The sequence below is a fragment of the Wyeomyia smithii genome, chromosome 1, assembly GCF_029784165.1.
Source record: "Wyeomyia smithii strain HCP4-BCI-WySm-NY-G18 chromosome 1, ASM2978416v1, whole genome shotgun sequence".
NCBI lineage: Eukaryota > Metazoa > Arthropoda > Insecta > Diptera > Culicidae > Wyeomyia > Wyeomyia smithii.
In genome coordinates, this window is record NC_073694.1 from 191,187,124 (window position 1) to 191,205,864 (window position 18,741).

The following is an 18,741-nucleotide window of genomic DNA, read 5'->3' on the forward strand; positions in this document are numbered from 1 at the left end:
TGATACTCGACATAACATATTAAACATCCCACCAAATAGTGAAAAAAGAACCATCCAGTGATTTATTCGCTCACTAAAAACTTTATTTTAGGGTAAAATAGCCTTTTGAAACCCGATAATGAAGATTTTGTTCCCAATAAATGACTTCTGTAGCAAGAAATAGGCAGATTTCTGTTATCATGGATAAGACTATTATTAGAAACGGTAACAGGAATTTGGTTCTAAACCATCAATAATATTCATTTACCGATAATTACATTATTGAAAACGTTATTTGTTGGTTACTCGAACTTTGGGAATCATTTTCAAAAAGACCATTTGTATATTAGCAGTGCTTTCAACATGAAAACCTCGTTAGATTTTTAAAAAATATATTGGAAAGTTATTTGCATTTAACCGACAGCGGATATTACATCTACTGACACTGAAGTCCACCCAGGGTGTCGAAAACCTGGAAAATCAGGGAATGTCACGGAATTCATTTTTCGATCAGAGAAATCAGGGAATATCGGGGAAAACTGAAAAATATTCAGGAAAAAATTATTCACCGAGACGGGATTATTTTTTAAACGACTCCCTAGCGCAAAAACTGAATTTTTAGCATTAAAGGCTAATTCGGCACCTCTACGGTTCGATTTTATATCCGATTGAATACTTTTTCCGGTTGAATTCACCATGACTTTCCACCCCTCGTAGTTCTTTCATATGTAAAGCACTAGTTATTATTTTGTCGATATCAAAATTGACCTCCGATAGCTATGATAGCTTGTATAACTAATTCTTGTTCCTTGTTTTAACCTAAGAATTTTTTTCCACTCATGTCAAATGCTATAATAACTTCATACACGACAGCGCGGTTTGTATTGAAACCACGGAACTGTACTCAAATACAAGTCACACGGATACAGAGAAAGAACTTCAACGTGCGTTAAGCAACGAACCCATCAACCTTCCCTGTCGATTTCCCAGAAGCCTATATTGATAACTATTATTTTGTACAGCTACAACTAATATGATTAACACATTTCTCCGGCTGGATTGATGTTTCCCCAGTAAGGTACATGCTGTAAACCCGTTGTGTTTTTTTTTTCAATCTGGTTTGTACAACAAACCTAATTAGAGCACTCCACAACTTGCCTAATGATGCAACTATGCAAGCCTTGCGGCACCGAGATGAGGTGTGCTTATTCGAGCGCAAGAAAATCAAATTTGTTTGTACTCTGTACTTTTTTTTGTTTTTGTTTAGTTGGTAAAGGCAAATAGCCTTCAGTTCTAAAAGACTGCCAAGTTCTCCACTGGTCGTAAATTGCACAATCATCATCTCCATCTGTGGGTAGTTCCTGTTGGGCCTCCATACTGCACCAGTTTATAAGGGGCTAAAAACGCGTCAAGAGACTCGCGCAAATATGCAGCATCGCAAGAGCTCCCGCCCCGCATTTCACCTCAAATGAACGGTTTTTGCCAGCTCCGGGGCGAGAAAGGGCCAACCCACCGGAGTCACCGAAGATTATGAATGCAAATATTGCAATTCGCGACTGACCGCAGGGTTTCTCTAGCGCGCGATCGCAACAGACCACAGTATCTATGAAGGAAATCGACAGTTTTGCTGCGGTATTTCCCGTTCGCTCCAAAGACCTAGAAAAGTGAGCTCCGTTGTCGCCGGTCCGAGACAGCGACTCCGTGGATTGTAGATTTAAAAGAAAGAGCGGGAGAGAAAGCGGGAGACCCCCGAAGGCACCTGTGGCCTATTTGTTTTGCTCGGATTGGAATGAGCGCGCATACTTTAAGGACATTGTTGCTGTCTGCCGAAAAAAAAGGCAACGCCGACAAAGTGCCTCACGATGAATTTTGCACCCTTTCTGAGAGTCACGCGAAGCCTTCCTTGACCCCCTCACTGGAATACCAGCGCACGATGTTCTTCAACCGGCATAAAAGAGTTCATCGCGCGGCAAGAATAACATTGTCTCAATCCAGCAAAATTTATGACTTAAATCCGGACAACAGCGAAGTAGTAGCTGTAATTTCGTGTAGCGGCGTGCTCCTCACTGGTAGCCGAATACAATCGTTCATGGGTCGTGGTTTTTAAATAAACATTTATTTATATCATTCTCGTGTTGCTTGCGTTCCCGAGGGAGCTGCCCCAGCCGGGCTCTCATCCGGTTTCGGACGTTTCAAAGCTAATGTTGCAAGATTATGAGCCGAAGTACGGAGCACATAAGCCCGCATCGAAGTACCTAAATCAATTGCAACAAGTCCGTGGAAAGATGTTCAACATAATAATAATACATTTTTTGCGGAAAGCACTTTATTCATCACCCTCAACCGGCCCGATGATGCGTTAAAACCAATTTAACTGTTTTCAGGCCTGTTGGTTTGGCGCTGCTGCCCCGTTTGTGATTAGTTACAACTTCATAGGGAGTAACAGACTGTGTGTTCTCGTTTAGAGTGTTTAACTGTGCACACAGCGCAGAATAGTTTCGAAGCAAAGCAAAGCAAAAATACCCTCAGCGGAAATAACCGATGTAAGAGCCAGTGAAAAAACACAAAAAACGCGATAACAGTGTATGATTAACAACAAACGCGTGAAAACCCGTGTTCAAGTTGTTCGATTTTAATTCCTTGTTTACCTTGCTCAGCAGCTGTCAAGTCCACTTCATTAGTCGGGGTTTATCTGATGCTCTCCCTTTTAGTCTGGGAAACCTGAACCCAGTTTAAAATTGGTGCTGTGATTTAGTTTCAGTATCAACTTTTTTTTTTCTTACAAAAATCTTGATCACTAGCTTCTCATCGTGTTCTCTCCACCAAGCTAGTGCAATTACAGCCGCTGATTGCTTTTCCTTCGGTTCCGAAAAACCATTTCACCTAATTCCGGACCCCGATCTGGGCTGCGCTAGTTCTATTTAATAATCTGATTCCGGTGGGCATGTTTTTTCCTTCCGCCAGAATCTCAACCGAATCCAGCTTTGGTAACATTGATTTTTGTTTTGTTGCACCGCAAACGGCCACTAATCACGAACGCCCTCCGGGAGCCGCGGAAGTCTTATCACGCGCCATCACCGCCGACGCAGACTCTTGATGGGAAACGAACCCAGATAACTTCTCGAATGCAAATATTTGCATTTCAATTACAGGGTGCACAGTTGCACCCAGAAATCGCAAGTTCACCCATATCTCACGGCCAAGCTAAAAGCAGGGCAATGTAAGTGAAAAAAAAAACAATCTAGTCATTGAAGTTGCCTTTTGAGACGGCAAGCGCAAACAGTTGCAGGTCGGATTGCACACGCGACACCACTGCTAGAAAGCTGACTTAATTGACGCTCCTCGCAACTCATGATGATGACCATTATTCTATTACCGTTCGACAATGTAATAATAATCCGATATTTATCAGTCTGTACGCTGCCTTGCATACTACGGCAGGGATCCATTGGCGCCAACAGCGACAGTAGCACGCAACCAAAGGTGAAAATTGATGGAATTCAAGCTGGCGGACACGGCACGGGAACTGCACCGACAGCAAGCTTGCTGCGAAATAATAATGATTAACATGCAGCAAGCGAATGAGCCCGGCAATTCACAACGGCAACTTGCCTCCTCGCAGCGGGAGCTCTCGGTTTCAGTTAGGAATTGAACTGACTGACTTATTCGATCGCCATTGGTCATGACCCAAATATCCGATAGGTTTGAGAAAGAGAAACTATACACCCCTTTTGATTCATTGATTCAGGAAGGAGAATCATGCTACCTGTCATCTTTATTTTACCCACGCACTTTTGCAAAAGGCTTGTTCATCATCCGAACTTGCTAGAGTGGCAGCAGTAACAGCACAGAGAACAAACATTCGTGGGCATATAAAAAAATGGAAATCGTGTGTAAAAATTTGAATCAAAATACGTTAATACCCTAACGACATCTGTCCTGTGGTGTCCTCTAGTTGCACTGCATAAAAACTGCCATATCGGTTTGTAAAGGACGCGAGCGCCACATAGCAGGAGCACTACCACTTACGGTTAAACAACGGTTGCAAGTTTTTACACATTCTTTGAAAATCAGATGAATGTCTGTTCTCAGTGGTTATACTCTCGTGCGTTTGTGAAAATTCACCGTTTTTTACAGCGATGGAATCAATCACGAAACGCTGTTTCACTAAAAGCAGCATTTTAACATTTTTCCAACATTCAATGTGCTTCAGTCGTCGTTTATTTTTTTTTTTAACGTAGGATTATGTCTTACTTTAAATCGAAAAAGTGTCCTCATAAAATTACTACTACTGAGTGGATTTCGAACGCCAATATCTTGATCGAAAGTTGACGGTAGCCCGAACCTTGTGGGATGATAGTTGGTACATATTTTCAATAGTAAATTAACGAAAAGGTAAGTTAAGAATCGATCATTTTTGGTTTACTTTCGCAGCATTCAACCATTCACTAGCCTGCTCCTAAAGCTAAGAGCAAGTTGATGTAGTGTTGTACCGTATTGCGGGCTTGGAAATACAATAAAATTCTCGTGTCAAGTTGAAGCAGATAGCAAGACCGCAGCACTCTCAGCCAAGCTACAGTTTGTTACCCTGTTGCGTGTTGCATATTGCACTTGTGCGGCTGGAGACAACAATATTTTGTTCGTGCTAACGTTGACTGACGGTTGACATGAGAATAGAGATCGAAATGCTCCTGTTAAGTCGAATTTACCGTCTTTATTTACCCATTTCCAGCGGGTGATGCCAAATGGCATCGACTGACATTTAATCTTTGATTTTAGTTTGACAATTATACTTGAAAATTTGCATGATGAAACTGTTCAGTATGATTGATCTTTAAAAGGCAGTCCAGTTCGTATCAATTATAGTTGATGAGTAATAAGAGTTTGAAGTTTCTTAACGTCAAACTGATTTCTCTCTGCCGGGAAAGGGTTAAGACGTGTGAAGTGTAATAAATTTTCTGAAACGATTTTAGCATTTTTAGCAGAACATGATTGAAGTTGCATATCTGTAGCGAATTTTGATCACATTTGCCATTTGATAAAAATCTTTCACTAACATCTTCATAATATGTGCAATAACCTTGAAAAAGGCTGATTATTGCTGTTGCAAATTACATTCAGTTATCTCCTCCAATTCATTGTATTGTTTGATGTTTGTTTTAGAGGGATTTTATGATATAATCTCACTTCGCGATGTTTATTTTCTAACCATGTTGGAAGTGGCTCCGCCTCTTTTCAAGTTATGTCATTTTCCCAGTTTCGCAAGACACCCAAAAAAACTATTTCGTACCTAATACGAAAGTACGAAAAATGAATCTCATTTCGGGTTGGCAAACAGTGGAACAGAGGAACGATGGAGCACCCAGCCACACAATAAAAAAACACGCACGCTTTTGCGTGTTGCAAAAGCTGTGGCTTTCTTGGCAAGTTTCTATTATTTTGTATGGAGTGCAATGAATATTCAAAAACAAAGCCAGCATTTTGAACAACGAGTGACCATCGCTTTTGGAAGCAGCCATTATCATTTTCGTCCACAAGAATACTAAAAATGATCCTCATCAGTACCACCACAACTTTAACTGAAAAGTTTGATGAATAATAATTTACTTAGTCCGTAGTCCTGGGGTTGTGTTTCTTGGACACTAACCTTAATTTTATTTATTTTTTTTTTTGTTTTTTTTATTTATTTTTTTATTTGTTTTTTTTTTTGTTTATTTTTGTTTATTTTTTTTTTTTTATTTTTTTTTTTATTTTTAACTTTTTTTTCTGAGGAAAAAAGAAACATTTCTCGCAATGGCGATTATCACTTGTTATAGAAAACCATAGCCTAGTTGAAATGTCGACTGGTATTCCTTAGGTCAAATAGATTTTTTACTAATAATGCAATAAAGCATTCCCCAAAGAGTTTAGCATCAAATGTAATAGGCAGCTATCACGCTCGAGGACCTAGAAAGTTGCGATCATTTGCGTGCTTGTTCAGAAGGTCAAGGGCTTCTGAGTGGTAGACAGATTAGTGCGGAGTTCCATCGCTATGTGCACGCAATGCTTTGCATTTTAACCATAACTCGTACGATTCTTACTTTCTAAGAAGTTGCGCTCTTCGTTCAATGGCATCAGTGGTGGCAATGTCAACTTATGAATATTAAAAAAAAAAATGATCTGTGCAAAATATCAGCTCACTGTTTTAAGTTTTGTTGTTTTGACCCTCAAAAATGGACATCCCTAATCTAGTTCAAGATGCCTAATAAACATCAAATGATTTACCAAGCCGCAAGTAAATCATTTTAATGTTTATTTGGCATTTTAAACAATTTTTTTATTAGAAATGGTAATTTTCGATGGTCAAAACACCAAAATTTTGAGCGCTTTTAAGCACCCCTAAATCATGTTTGATTGAGCTGAAATTTTGCACATGTTATCGTTTAGGGTAGATGAACGAAATTACATGGTCGATGATGACAGTTTTTCCCTAGATCCCATTGCCACCTGCCATTTGTAGGTATTGCTGAAATCTATGTGTCACTTCGCATCGGAGAAACGCATACTAGCGCCGCTTAGAGGTCTTATTTCCTACCAAACTGTCCATAAATGAAAAGTTCATGATCTTATGAACAAATTTCCTGAAGACCGCAGTTCTCTAAGCGGTTGGGTTCACGAGATAAATTTAGTTCAACACATGCGGTACTACAGGCAAACTACCGAATTGTATGACAACCGGAAGCCCTTACCCTCACGAATAACTTTGCTGAAGTCCACAACTGGTTGGATTCATGAGATGATTTAAGTTCCAAATTCCGAATAATACTCTCCGTCGATCATTAGCTCTCGACCTCTTCAATAACTTTGCGGAATATCACAACTCTGTAAGTGGTGGTATTCTCAAGAAGAATGAAGCTCAAAATACTCGCCATACCGTCCGTCCACCATAAGCCCTCGACCTCCTTAACAACTTTGCTGAAGACCACAACTTTCTAGAATCTAGGATGATACCACTTTTTTCGGGTGCTGCAATATTCAATTTGCAATTCCAAACTAATGGCGGGTAGTGTAGATCACTGCACGATGACTTAAAAAAAGAAGAAGAGACTTGACAGTTCAGGAAAAATTGTTTACATGGAATTGTAAAATTTTCAGATCGGATTTTTTCAGCAAAGCGCTTTTGAGTAAGTGAAGAATGTAGAACCGCAACAACGTTCAGCATATATTTGTATATCATCTAAAGACACAACATTGAAGAAGACACAAAAACGATAGCTACTACACAGACCGATTTATTGCTAAAACTTTTACTTTTCAGTCTAGCACATAGGAAAAATGGTGTCTTCAGTAAAGTTGTAGATAATAGCGTCATAAAAATTTTTCTTGAAGACACTTTTCTTCTAACTTCTCTTGTTTTGGAGATTTTTCGTCTCATATCAGACTAGTCCTTAAACTCGACTTTTTTGGAGAAGTTGGAGTCTGTGTAGAAGCTATTTTTTTGTGTTTTCTACAAAGATGTGTATTTAGGTGACAGACAAATACATACCGAATATTATTCCGCTGTCTTTGAGATATTTGAAAAAAAAATCTTATTCTTAGGTTTAGTATAAAATAGAAAGTTATATAAAAATTGAAAATTAGACAGATTGTTTTGCATTTTTAGAACTGGGCGTTGGATGAATGGAAAGTTGCCATGGTACATGTCCAAAAAAATAGAACCAATGAGGATTGCTTTGGTGTTCTAAGGGTGGATTGGGAGTGTTGTGGCTGGTGTTTAAACACATTTGACTAATTTTCAGGCTTTCAAACAGGGTGACGAAAATCTGGAATAACCTGGAAAATCAGGGAAAACTGAAAAATATTCAGGAAAAAGATTTCAACCGAGACGCGATTTATTTTTAAACGACTCTCTAGCGCAAAAACTGATTTTTTTACCATTAAAGGCTAATTCGGGACCTCTACGCATCGGTTTCATCCGATTGAATACTTTTTTTCTAAGCTTTCAGAGTTGCGTTAATCTACGTTGATCTTTTTTGTGCTGAATGCTGAAAAATATCAGGGAAATTAATGTTATATTTCAGTTAATATCAGGAGAAATCAGGGAATTTGATTTTGAAAACTTTTTCGCCACCCTGTGGAAGCATGAATATTACCAAGATTTGGATTTTATCAGACTTTTTTCTATTGCGTCAACGAAGACAATGCAATGGCCGCGTTACTATCGTCCTTATCCTAAAGACGGTTATCGGTGTATAAGATGGAAAGTGATATTCCGGAGGGCTAACGATCAATATAAGAAATAATCGCGCACAAACTCATCACTTCAATGTTACATTATACCATTCCGTGTGACTTCTTTTACTCGCGATTCAAATAATATTTTTGCCTCGTTTTCTTTAATATAAAATAGCCATTCAAATGTAGACTAATTTTGTATATTTTCTAATACGAACCACGTATACGTGTGCCTGGCCCCAACAGCATCTCTTAACTTTTAAATGCGCAATGTAGTTTTAAAACAACACAACTAAAAACGTTTTAAAGTACACGTATTTTAGTATTTTTTAGAAATATAATTCATTAGAACAGCTCTCTAGACTCCAGCGAAGAAAACTTAACAGTTGGAAGTGCTGTATTTAAGTGTTTTGTTTTTATTTTTGCTGTAAAAATCTCAGAAACGAAAAAAACATGGCGAGGTTCCCGACTGGTGTTGACTGTCTTCGAAAAAAAAAAATTCAAAATGGGGTTAGTAGTTAGTGAAAATGTCTGGATTATTAGAAATTATACTAACAAAGGGTCAATTTTAAAGTTATTGTTAACAAAAGTAATTGATTAGACTTTAGCCTGCGATAATGTCACAGTGTTGTTTTAAAACAACATGGTAATATTTGCACATTTAAAAGTAAATCCTTCAATTATTTATGCATATTGGTTAGTTTTAGAGCAATAAACCTGTTAAACAAAGATTTTATGTCTTAGATGATTTTTAACGTCGTGCGCATTTTAGGGGTAATGTTGGTTAAAACCGGATTCAAATCAAGATTCTAATACACTTCTGATATCAACTAAACACACTTGTGTGTGGTTCCATAAACATGTTTAACTCGGTTGTAAAAATAAAAAATATGATAACTTGTATTCCTCTTCAGTAGACGCCACAAATTTGTGAGTGGCCCCAACAGCCTTTTATGGTATGTCAGCATAAATCAGATCTACATCGCATAGATCCACTTACACACCGTTGTCCGTTGGTTTAAATCGGTCTTAAGTCAAAAAACTGGACAATTTTTTTGCTCTAGCGAAATAAATCACAAACTAGCGCGTGGCCCCTACAACATTATCAATGTTTTCTAGTTTGAAACCGTGGCAAATTTGAATAAGCATAAGTGTGCATCTCTGCCGACTTAACGGAGAGTAAACCGAAAATATCAATTGATTCAGGTATCAATTAATCGAATCACTTATCAAAGCGAATCCTGATCCAACTTATTCTGCCCTACAAATCAATCACCGAGTGCAATCATTGATATGTGCAGTCAGTCAAGCTAAGCTAAGCTAAGTATAATATGAATATCTGCAAAACAAGAGCAGTAAGAAGAAAAGTGTATTCGGTAAAGTTTTTTTTTATTTGACCACAATATCTACAACTTTGCTGAAGACACTATTTCTATAAAGTGCGATACTGAAAAGACTTTTTATATAAGTACTAAATATTTTGTAAAGATGGTAATAAAATCAGTATGTGGAGAATTTTTCATTACTTTTTCCCTTCATTTTTCTCCTTCTTAAATTTTTTTTGCCTCTCTTTTTCCATTTCCTGCCTCATTGTATTTTCGTTTTTTGCTATTTTTCATATGTATTACACATTTTGTTTCTAGGCTATCGTCATTTTCTTCCCTTTTTATTCTATTTTACAATTTTTTTGTACTTCTTTCTCTTTCCTCGTGGCTTCTCTTTACTTATCACACTTTCTTTCTCTGTATCGTTGGTTTTCACTATTTTAGATTCCCCTTATTTTCTCTTGATTGCTTATTTTTTCAACTTTACGTCATTTTTGCACCTAATTTTTCTACTTGGTTTGTTTTCTTGTTCTTTTCTTTTTGCTTTTTCCCTTTCACTTAATTTGGTGACTCTTTTTTTGCTTCTTTTTTTCTTTTCTTTTTTTTTTGTTTTTTGTTAGTTGTCTTACTTTTCACTTTCTTATTCTTTTTCTTGCCTTATTATCTTTCTTTATTTCTTTACCATTCTTTATACTATCTTTTTTCTCTGCTCTCGCGTTTTCGATTTCTTCTTAGCTTTCCTTTCCTCGCTCTTTCGTTGCTCTTCTGTTCATTTTGCTGAATGCTGATATTTTTTTCTTACTCTGTATCAAATCCTTTAATTTTTTATTTATTTTTTTTTAAATTTTCTCACTTTCCTGTTTTTTTCTTCTCATTCTTATATTTCTCATCATACGTAGTTATGTTCATTATATTCTCCTTTTTTATTTATCTGTTCCACTCTCTTATCTCATTGCTCTCCCTTCCCAGCTTTCTCATTTTTAATGTTTCTTTTTTTCACTTTTGAAGTTTTTCACCTATTTTTTATTTTGCTGGCTACTAAACCTCCTATTCTTTAGTTTTCTATCTATTCTTCTACTTTTACACTTTAAACATTAATGCTCAGTTCCTTCACCTCTTTTGTTATCTATTTTATTTCTTCTTTTTATTTCGCTTTGTTATATTTCCTCTCTATCCTCTATTTATTTTTGCTTGCTCTCTTGTTATTTCAACTTTTAGTCATATTTGCGCTTTAGTTTTCTTAATTTGGTTTACTTTTTCACTTTCTCTTTTCCTATATCTTTCTTTCACTTTTTTCTCCTTTTCCCTGTTTTCTATCTTTTTTGCTTCAATCGGTAACTTTCTTCCTTTTAATTCTTCATTCATTTTTCTCTCTATAAAATTCTATAAAAGTTCACGATTTTAATCTCATTTTTTGGCAATAACACGATCTGTGTAGAAACTATCTTTTTTGTGTCTTCTACAAAGTTATGTGTTTGAATGATATACAAATATATGTTGAACATTGTTGCCTTCTAAATGCTGCAGTTTTTCAGATATTAAAAAAAATCCAATTTTAAAGACTAGCCTGATATGAAACGGTAGATCTTCAAAACGAGAGGAGTTGGAAGAGAAGTGTCTTCAGCAAAGTTTTTTGTGACAACTTTATCTACAACTTTGCTGAAGATATTATTTCTCTAAATTGCAAAACTGAAAATTTAGGTTGTGCAGCGCCACAAGCGGCGGAGTTTCATGCTAAAATTAGCTCTAATTCTCTACAGTGTAAGATTGAAAAGTAAGATTTTTCGTCGCCACTAGAGGCGGAGATTCGAACTAGAACTTGTAGTCATTCTTAAAAGCTTTTTATATCCGAAGATTTGAAAAGAAGATGAAAAAAGTTCACGATGTTGAACTTATTTCTTGGCAACAACTCGGTCTGTGTTGAAGCTACCGCTTTTGTGACTTGTATAAAGTTTTGTATTTGGATAATATAGAAATATATGCTAAACATTATTGCCTTCTAAATTCTACAGTTTTTTTAGATATTAATCTAATTTTCAGGACTAGTCTGATAAGAAACGGTATATCTCAGAAACAAGAACAGTTGGAAAAAAAGTGTCTTCGGCGAAAATTTTTGTCACAGCTTTATCTACAACTTCGCTGAGGATAGCATTTCTCGAAATTGTAAGACTGAAAATTTAGGCTGTGCAGCGCCATAAGCAGCGCAGTTTCGTGCTAAAATTTGTCTTTATTTGAAGCATATACTCAATTTCTTCTGAAGATAGTATGTCAATGAAACCATTATTTAGAGAGTAAATTAAAAGACTTCAAGATTTTGAGGGCACCACTGTGCAATCTTAGCAATATTGAGCAAAATTGAAGTATTGCAAAAAACTTTTGATTGTCTTAGAATTGCTTCAAACATGTTCCACTATATCTCTGGTACGCCTTAAGCGATATTCACCAAACTTGACATACATGTTCCTTAGACATTAGAGGTGGTCAAAAGCGTATTAGAAGCGCTTACGGGCTGAGTTCCGAGCAAATCCATGCATATTTTCCTCTTCTCATATAAAGAATACACGCCTCTATCAAAAATTCGACCGTAATACACTAGGGTCTTTTTTTACGCGGTTGATTGAACCGCTTTTTAGGGGTGTGATTAGATAAACTTATACTGAACTTATTTAATACCGCGTACAAATAGTCTTACAAATCACATAAAAATAATGCGTGTTATTGTAAAAAAAATCGCGTTTAATAAAACGCATAAAAATGAACCGCGTAAAAAAAGACCCTAGCGTAGAGTCACATCTTAAGCAACTTGTTTCAATCATAACGGGTAGAAAAAAATACCGGAAATGTTAAAAAATTATGAAAATATTTTTGTCCGCTTGCTTCTAATTTTATTAAGCGGGTTAAGATCCAGTGAAGATACCTGCTTTTTCACTGGAAACGAATTTGGGAAAAATTAGGCGCAGAATCCTGCTGATCGTCAAGCATGAAGAGGTAAATGATTTTCCAAAGTCCACTGGGTGTAACATTTTGTGTTGTTTTGATAAAAACGTTTATTTTTATGAATTTCAGAGCAAAATGCCTTCCAAAACCGCGTTCACTTTCTAAAGGCGTTCTCCAGTAAGTTCGTTCCACAGAGTATCAGGAAGACATTTAGCATACACACAGACCTTTCGCTGGTTGACTATCCTGAAGAAGTAACAGTTTTTTATCTAAAAACAATATGTCACATTCGCCGTACCGAACTAAACTATTTTTACCTTTTTCGAGCCTAACTTATTTTTGTGGGTGCTTTCTGGGGATTTTGATTTTGATATTTGGTCTAGTGTTTGAAAGGTTGCAGCAGGGGACGTGGCGATACCATTAAACATTGATACTTGGAATCGCTATTTGTATCAAGAGCGAGTACTTATATTCCGATAGTATCGAGGCTAACGTATCTATATCAAATATTCAAGTATCGGCAGCAGAAGGATCGATTCTGTGCTAGTATCGATTGTATCGCAACGTCCCTAGTTGCAGCGAATTGTGTGAACAAATGTAATCGGGCACACTATCAAACAGATGCACACGAAACTGGTAACAACCTTTATTGGGTAGAAATTACCCTGTTGATATAAAACGCATACGAAAAGTGATGATTATGTGTAACATTTTCAGAATTACCAGAAAAATACAGATCCTGACTCTCACAAATTTCCAAGTTTTGCCTTTTTCCTTCGCGCTTGACAATCATCGCTAAGTTTTCCGCAAAGTTCGTACGGACGAACAGAAACACATTCCTACTGCGACACTTGTATGCACCGGAGCCACTGCTACCAATGCACCAATGGAATGACCTCCCACCAGGATTGCTGCCCGAATCGATGAAACCCAGTGTTCTGTAATAAATTGGCCAGTACACGGCCATGTATCCTCTTCGAGAAACCACCAGCTGACCGTGCTTCGCGAGAGTAAACTAACGAGCCGAGGTTTGCTGCCCAACTGGGGCCCCATCCGAAATGGCTTGATTCTGTCCCCTCCGAAGGCAACTTGCTGCTGTTGCTGTGGAGGAGGAGATGTATCATGTTACCATTTAATAATATATGAATGAAAGCCAAAGCCAGTGCCTAATCGCCACAGAAGCTGCACAAGGCGTGGAGCATATGTTATATCGCTTGCCAGGCATCGATTTTACATATTTTCCGGAGTCCTTCGCTATTAAGGTGAAGCGATGAGACAGAATTGAAGAACATTAGAGCAGCGCTATCTAGCCGCCCTGGCAGAAAAATGCCTGTTTGTTCTCGGTTGTTGTCGTTGTTAGCCCTTCCAGAGGGCTGTCGCTTAAGACAACCCACTCACATACAAGTACATATAGGATGTACGATAGTCCCTTTTTACGGTCATCCGGTTTTGCAAATGACTTCTAAGGGGAGCGCAAAGATGAAAAATAAATTGTTTGTGCGCTGGCCGCAGCAGCGGGTGGTGGCCTTTCCGCGTTCAGCTTTCTCGGCTTCATTCCGGGGACGCGACATGCGCGGAAACAATACTTGGCCACTGCCACAGATAACGAAGCGCACTAATTGAGGATGACTTCTGCCTCTTTTGGATAGGCCAGGGCCGCTGAACAAACGGTTTTCCGCTGGAATTCGCAGTGACCGCGTACATAAATATTCCTTTCGTATGCGTTTTTCATATTCAATGTCAAAAGTTTACTGCTAATAGCTACTTGCTTGTTTGTGCTATTTCGCTTTCCACAATGATGGGGAGAAAATCCCAAAGTTTATCTCTAGCCGACCTCAAACTGACAGGAAACATAATTCGATTCAATTTTTCTCTGTACTTGGGCGAGTTCTTTACCGTCCTTAACTACGTGGGCATTCCCCTCACCTTACTCCATACGCTGTCGTGTGCGATTAGCAGCCAGATAGCTCTGAAATAAACTCGGAGCTGAACCCTAGGTGAAACAAAATAACACATTACCGACGGGGCCTCTTGTCGAGAGTTGGTTCATAATTAATAAAACCAACCTTGTTATTGCTCGAACACATCCGCCTTGTTGAAGGAAATCGCTAAGACAGGCGCGGGAATACGAAAAGCTTAATATTCCCGGTTTGCGAATCCCACTTTCTCGCTGACTGCGGATCATTTATTTGAGCTCCTGCGCCGGCGCACCGCTCCAACAACGGCGAGTTCTCACGACTGTCCCTGCTGCAATTGAAAGTGGGCGATTAACAACCCATTTCTTTTTCTGTCGTGGCCTTTGACAGCCCGTTCTCGTAGCCGATGAATCATTTCAGAAAATCGTTCCCTCGATCTTGATCGTAAAGCGCTTCATCATAATTGCTGCACTTAGTGTCCCTGAGCAACCAGCCGCTCTTCCTTCCATTTAATTGACAAATTAGATTGATTGATTGAATGACCATCGTAGTAATAGGTTTCTGTTTTATGCTTCTTTCCCCCTTTCCAGAACGCCATGCTTCCCAGATCGCTACATTCGACCATTCTAGCTTGCCTACTGCTAGCGTCTGCGCTTAGTATAGAAGGTACCAAGCGACGATCCCGACTCGATCTGCCCATCTCGAAGCCCGCGGATGCACCTCTAGAGGACAACCTGGCGACTGCATCCGGCTCGGACGGCGTGGTAGACCGAGCGGAACCACCTGCTGCTGTCGCATCGGCGGCTGGCAAACCGGCGTCGTCTTCCGCTGCCGCAACTCCAGGTACGACACCGACGGCAGCCACGTCCACCGAGGCGGACAACGCTAACAGTTCCGGCAGCGGAAGCGCCGAAAATAGCTCGCAGATGATCGACGAGTACAGCGACGAGGACTGCGACCCGGACTTTGTGGCGTTTGAGCTGGTGACCGGGTAAGTATGGATTTTTAAACTCAACTTACCACTAATCAGCACACACAATGGTTTCAACAGTTAAACAACTCACCTGCAACGAAAACAAGAAAAAGATAGAGAAAAAAAACACCATTAATGTTAACAATCTGATTCATTTTCTGAAAATCGTTTTTTTTTTCACAGTTACGTCTTCTCGGCACCAAACAAACTGCTGGACTCGATTCCCGGCACTCTGATGCTGACCGACTGTCTGGAGGCTTGCCAGAACAATGATTCATGCGCCTCGGTCAACTACGAAACTGGACTCTGTGTGCTGTTCTCGTCCAATTCTGACAAATTACCAGGTAATTTACTGCCCTCCTGTGTATCGATTCATATATTTGCTGGCCCTAAGTGGCACACGTTCGCAGCTGCTGCCATGGGGCAGTGAGAAATGTTCAATATTTTATCCGCCGCTTCCACATCAAAGAAATTTTCATCGTCAGCCTGAATCATAAAGACCATCCATTTTACCCCAAAAGGGTGCTGAATTATTCGAATAGGCGTCTTAAGCGATCAATTTCCCATGTTCGGCATCCCGCGAAACACAAAGTAGCCAACCCCATCGTTCGGACCGGATTGTGTGCGGTCTCTAGCGATGGGACCTCGGGAAACCGCATTCGATTTCGCGGAGAACGAGATCGAAACCAATCTTTGCAACAGGGAGAAAATCGATAATGAGGATAAATAATGTCAGTGAAGGTTAAAGATATTCCTTGGATGCTTCGCTTTCTCAATTGAATTGTATGAAGAGATGCTGGAAGAGAAATTCAAGTTTTTTTTTGTTTTATCTCTCATGCACTCGCAACAGGTAATCGCCTGTCTTTTAATCGGCAAATAATTATAGATGGTACGCTCGCTGGCTGTGGAGATTTTATTGCACGCCACGTCCAAGCATTTAAGCTTCCCGACGATATACGATGACCACCCGGCATCGTCTAGCGCCCGCGTTCGGTTCCCAAGATCCATATCGATGCGGCGATCCTGTGAAACTTCCACCTGAATTTGACCCCAGCCGACACAGGGCAATTTCAGTACCAGCGGATAACGTTACAGGATAATTAAAATCGCTCGCCAATTGAATTCCGACCTCCACCATCGGATAAGGTCTGCTCGATGCAAAAAAGGCCATCGAAGAGTCCCCGCGTTAAAGGAGAGAGAATGGGTACGTGCGAGATGGGCAAACAATCTTCAAACGAGTGGAGCCATCTGCCGGGGAGCAATAAAATGGAGGAAAAATAGCTTTCATTCAACATTCGTCTGGCATCAAACACTTAAATTTATGGGAGCGTAATATAGCGCACACACAGTGCAAGTATTTCCGCGTGTCAAATCGTTAACAGAAAATATATTTTCTGAACACTTGCGGGTGTCTTTCATACAAAAACCAACACCTAATTTTTGTCATATAAACTTTACTGGCTTAGCGTAAAAAGTGATTGTGCTAACAGCTATAAAATTCGACGGTCTCTGACTCATTGGCTCATTTTTGCATTAAAATAAACTAAAACGACTTCCTGTACTTAGCAGAGGATTGTGTTCAACTCCTTATTGATAATGTTGAGTAAGATTTCACGCCACTAGTGGATGTTTAAATGACAATTTCGTAATCCATTTTGTTTTGCAGGCAAGAGAATTTATTACTCGCCCTCATAACTGTTTTTACTAGTCATGTCAAGTTGACTACGAAACAGTACAACAGAATACAAGTTCATTCTCCTAGGGTGAACTTTGACAAGCAGATGCAAGACATGAAACAGGGTTGCCAAATATTATTCAAGGCTGTTTATAATGCAACAGCGACAACTTGGGTAGATTCTATCGCAATGTTTGACTGGTTGATGTTGTATGATTTTTTTATTTCAGTTTCAAGAAGTTAAGCAAACTCGAAAAAAACGCAATCTGCATTTTTACCTAGATTCCCTTCTCATTTGATTTTTTTTGCAAGCTCCTCTGATCAACACGATTCGCTGCTTTATTCAAACAAGTGCATCGATTTGCTCACCAGTACACAATGGTAAAGAAACTGAATTTTAGGGGGAAAATTTTCTTCTACAAAGTTGCTATAAAGAGTAGAACGACCAAAAAGTGCTTAACTTCAACGTAGTATTAATCCCATAACCGATTACATGAAAAAAAACTGGAAATCCCGATTTTCGTTGGCACAGGTGTGTAGAAGGATGTGCCTACTATGTTTTCGGTGCACGCTCTTCAGTTGTCAAAATGGCCTCCACGCAAGAGGAACGGCATTCAAAAATTCTGCACGCGCATCAAAAATTTTCGCTTTTGTCGCATAATCAGTTAGCGAGAAAGCTCAGTTTGCCTCAAACGACGGTAACGGTGTCTCAAATGATTAGACGGGAAGGGGCAAGGTGGCGATCGAACGATACTGGGCCATCGTAAAGCGGAACTTACGGAAGACAAAAGAAGTAGTCGGGAGCGAGCAGCAATTCAAGGTGAACTGGCGTGTAGCAGCTGCGAACGTCGACAAATCGACTGTACAAAATCAGGCCCGAGCATTTGTAGGCGAAGATAAGATGAAGCGCTTAGTTAAAAACTGTCAGAAATTAAAATTAATCAAATTTTCGATAAAATTATATATCTTACCTTCTATATTTTTGTACATAGAAAAAAAGTGTTCAACTATGTTGTAGCCCCCTTCATTATAAGCTACTTTGTAGAAGAAAAACTTTTCTTTATCTTTGTAACAAAAAGATTTAGATTGAAAAAAAAACTCTTTTCTGCTCTAACTTTTATAACTCAATTCTCACATCGAAACTGTCTTTAAACGATTTCTAGAACCTCTTAGGACAAACAATTTGCAATGCTATTATCTTAAATATCTCAATTCTACTCAAAGTTAGTGATGTTTTTCATAGAATATATGTCTTTTTCATTTGTTCATTGCTTTTTTTTTGGGGCAAACATAAAAAATAGCTATTGACTCATATTGAAGGCCACATTTGACTCTATGTATGAATAAAATTTTATTAATTTTATATTTTTTGCATTGAAAAGCACACAGATTTGATTTGGTTTTCAAAAATATAGAAATAATTATCCCTAATTCGTTCCAAAAAAATCGAAAACCGCTCAAATGGTTCAAAAGTTACGAATTTTTATAAATAAGATTACTTGATCAAACAAACTGTGTTTCTTATATAGAATATTTTATTAATCAGTCACATTTGGTTTTTCAAAAGAAATGCTACGTCAATTTTATTCCAACACTTCCTCCTCCCTTGTCACATCTTGTCGCGAAACGATCATACCCTCCCTCCCTCTCCCCGTGAAAGCTACGTCACTTAATATGCTCCCTAATTTGAATCGAATTCAATATTTTTCTCACTATGATTTG

General features: G+C 38.6%; 2 protein-coding genes across 4 annotated transcripts in view; one reads left to right on the top strand and one right to left on the bottom strand.

Moving 5' to 3' along the window:
- Positions 1-18,741, top strand: part of LOC129721151 (uncharacterized) — a 307,031-nt gene that overhangs the window by 225,694 nt on the left and 62,596 nt on the right. For both annotated transcript variants that reach the window (XM_055673369.1, XM_055673378.1), the window contains 2 exons: positions 14,962-15,362; positions 15,528-15,688. In XM_055673369.1, coding sequence (XP_055529344.1) covers positions 14,968-15,362; positions 15,528-15,688 — 556 coding nt within the window. In that variant the 5' untranslated portion in view covers positions 14,962-14,967. The remainder of the gene's footprint in view (positions 1-14,961; positions 15,363-15,527; positions 15,689-18,741) is intronic.
- LOC129721158 (autophagy-related protein 16-1) overlaps positions 1-18,741 on the bottom strand; it is a 260,160-nt gene that overhangs the window by 165,908 nt on the left and 75,511 nt on the right. The window lies entirely within an intron of this gene.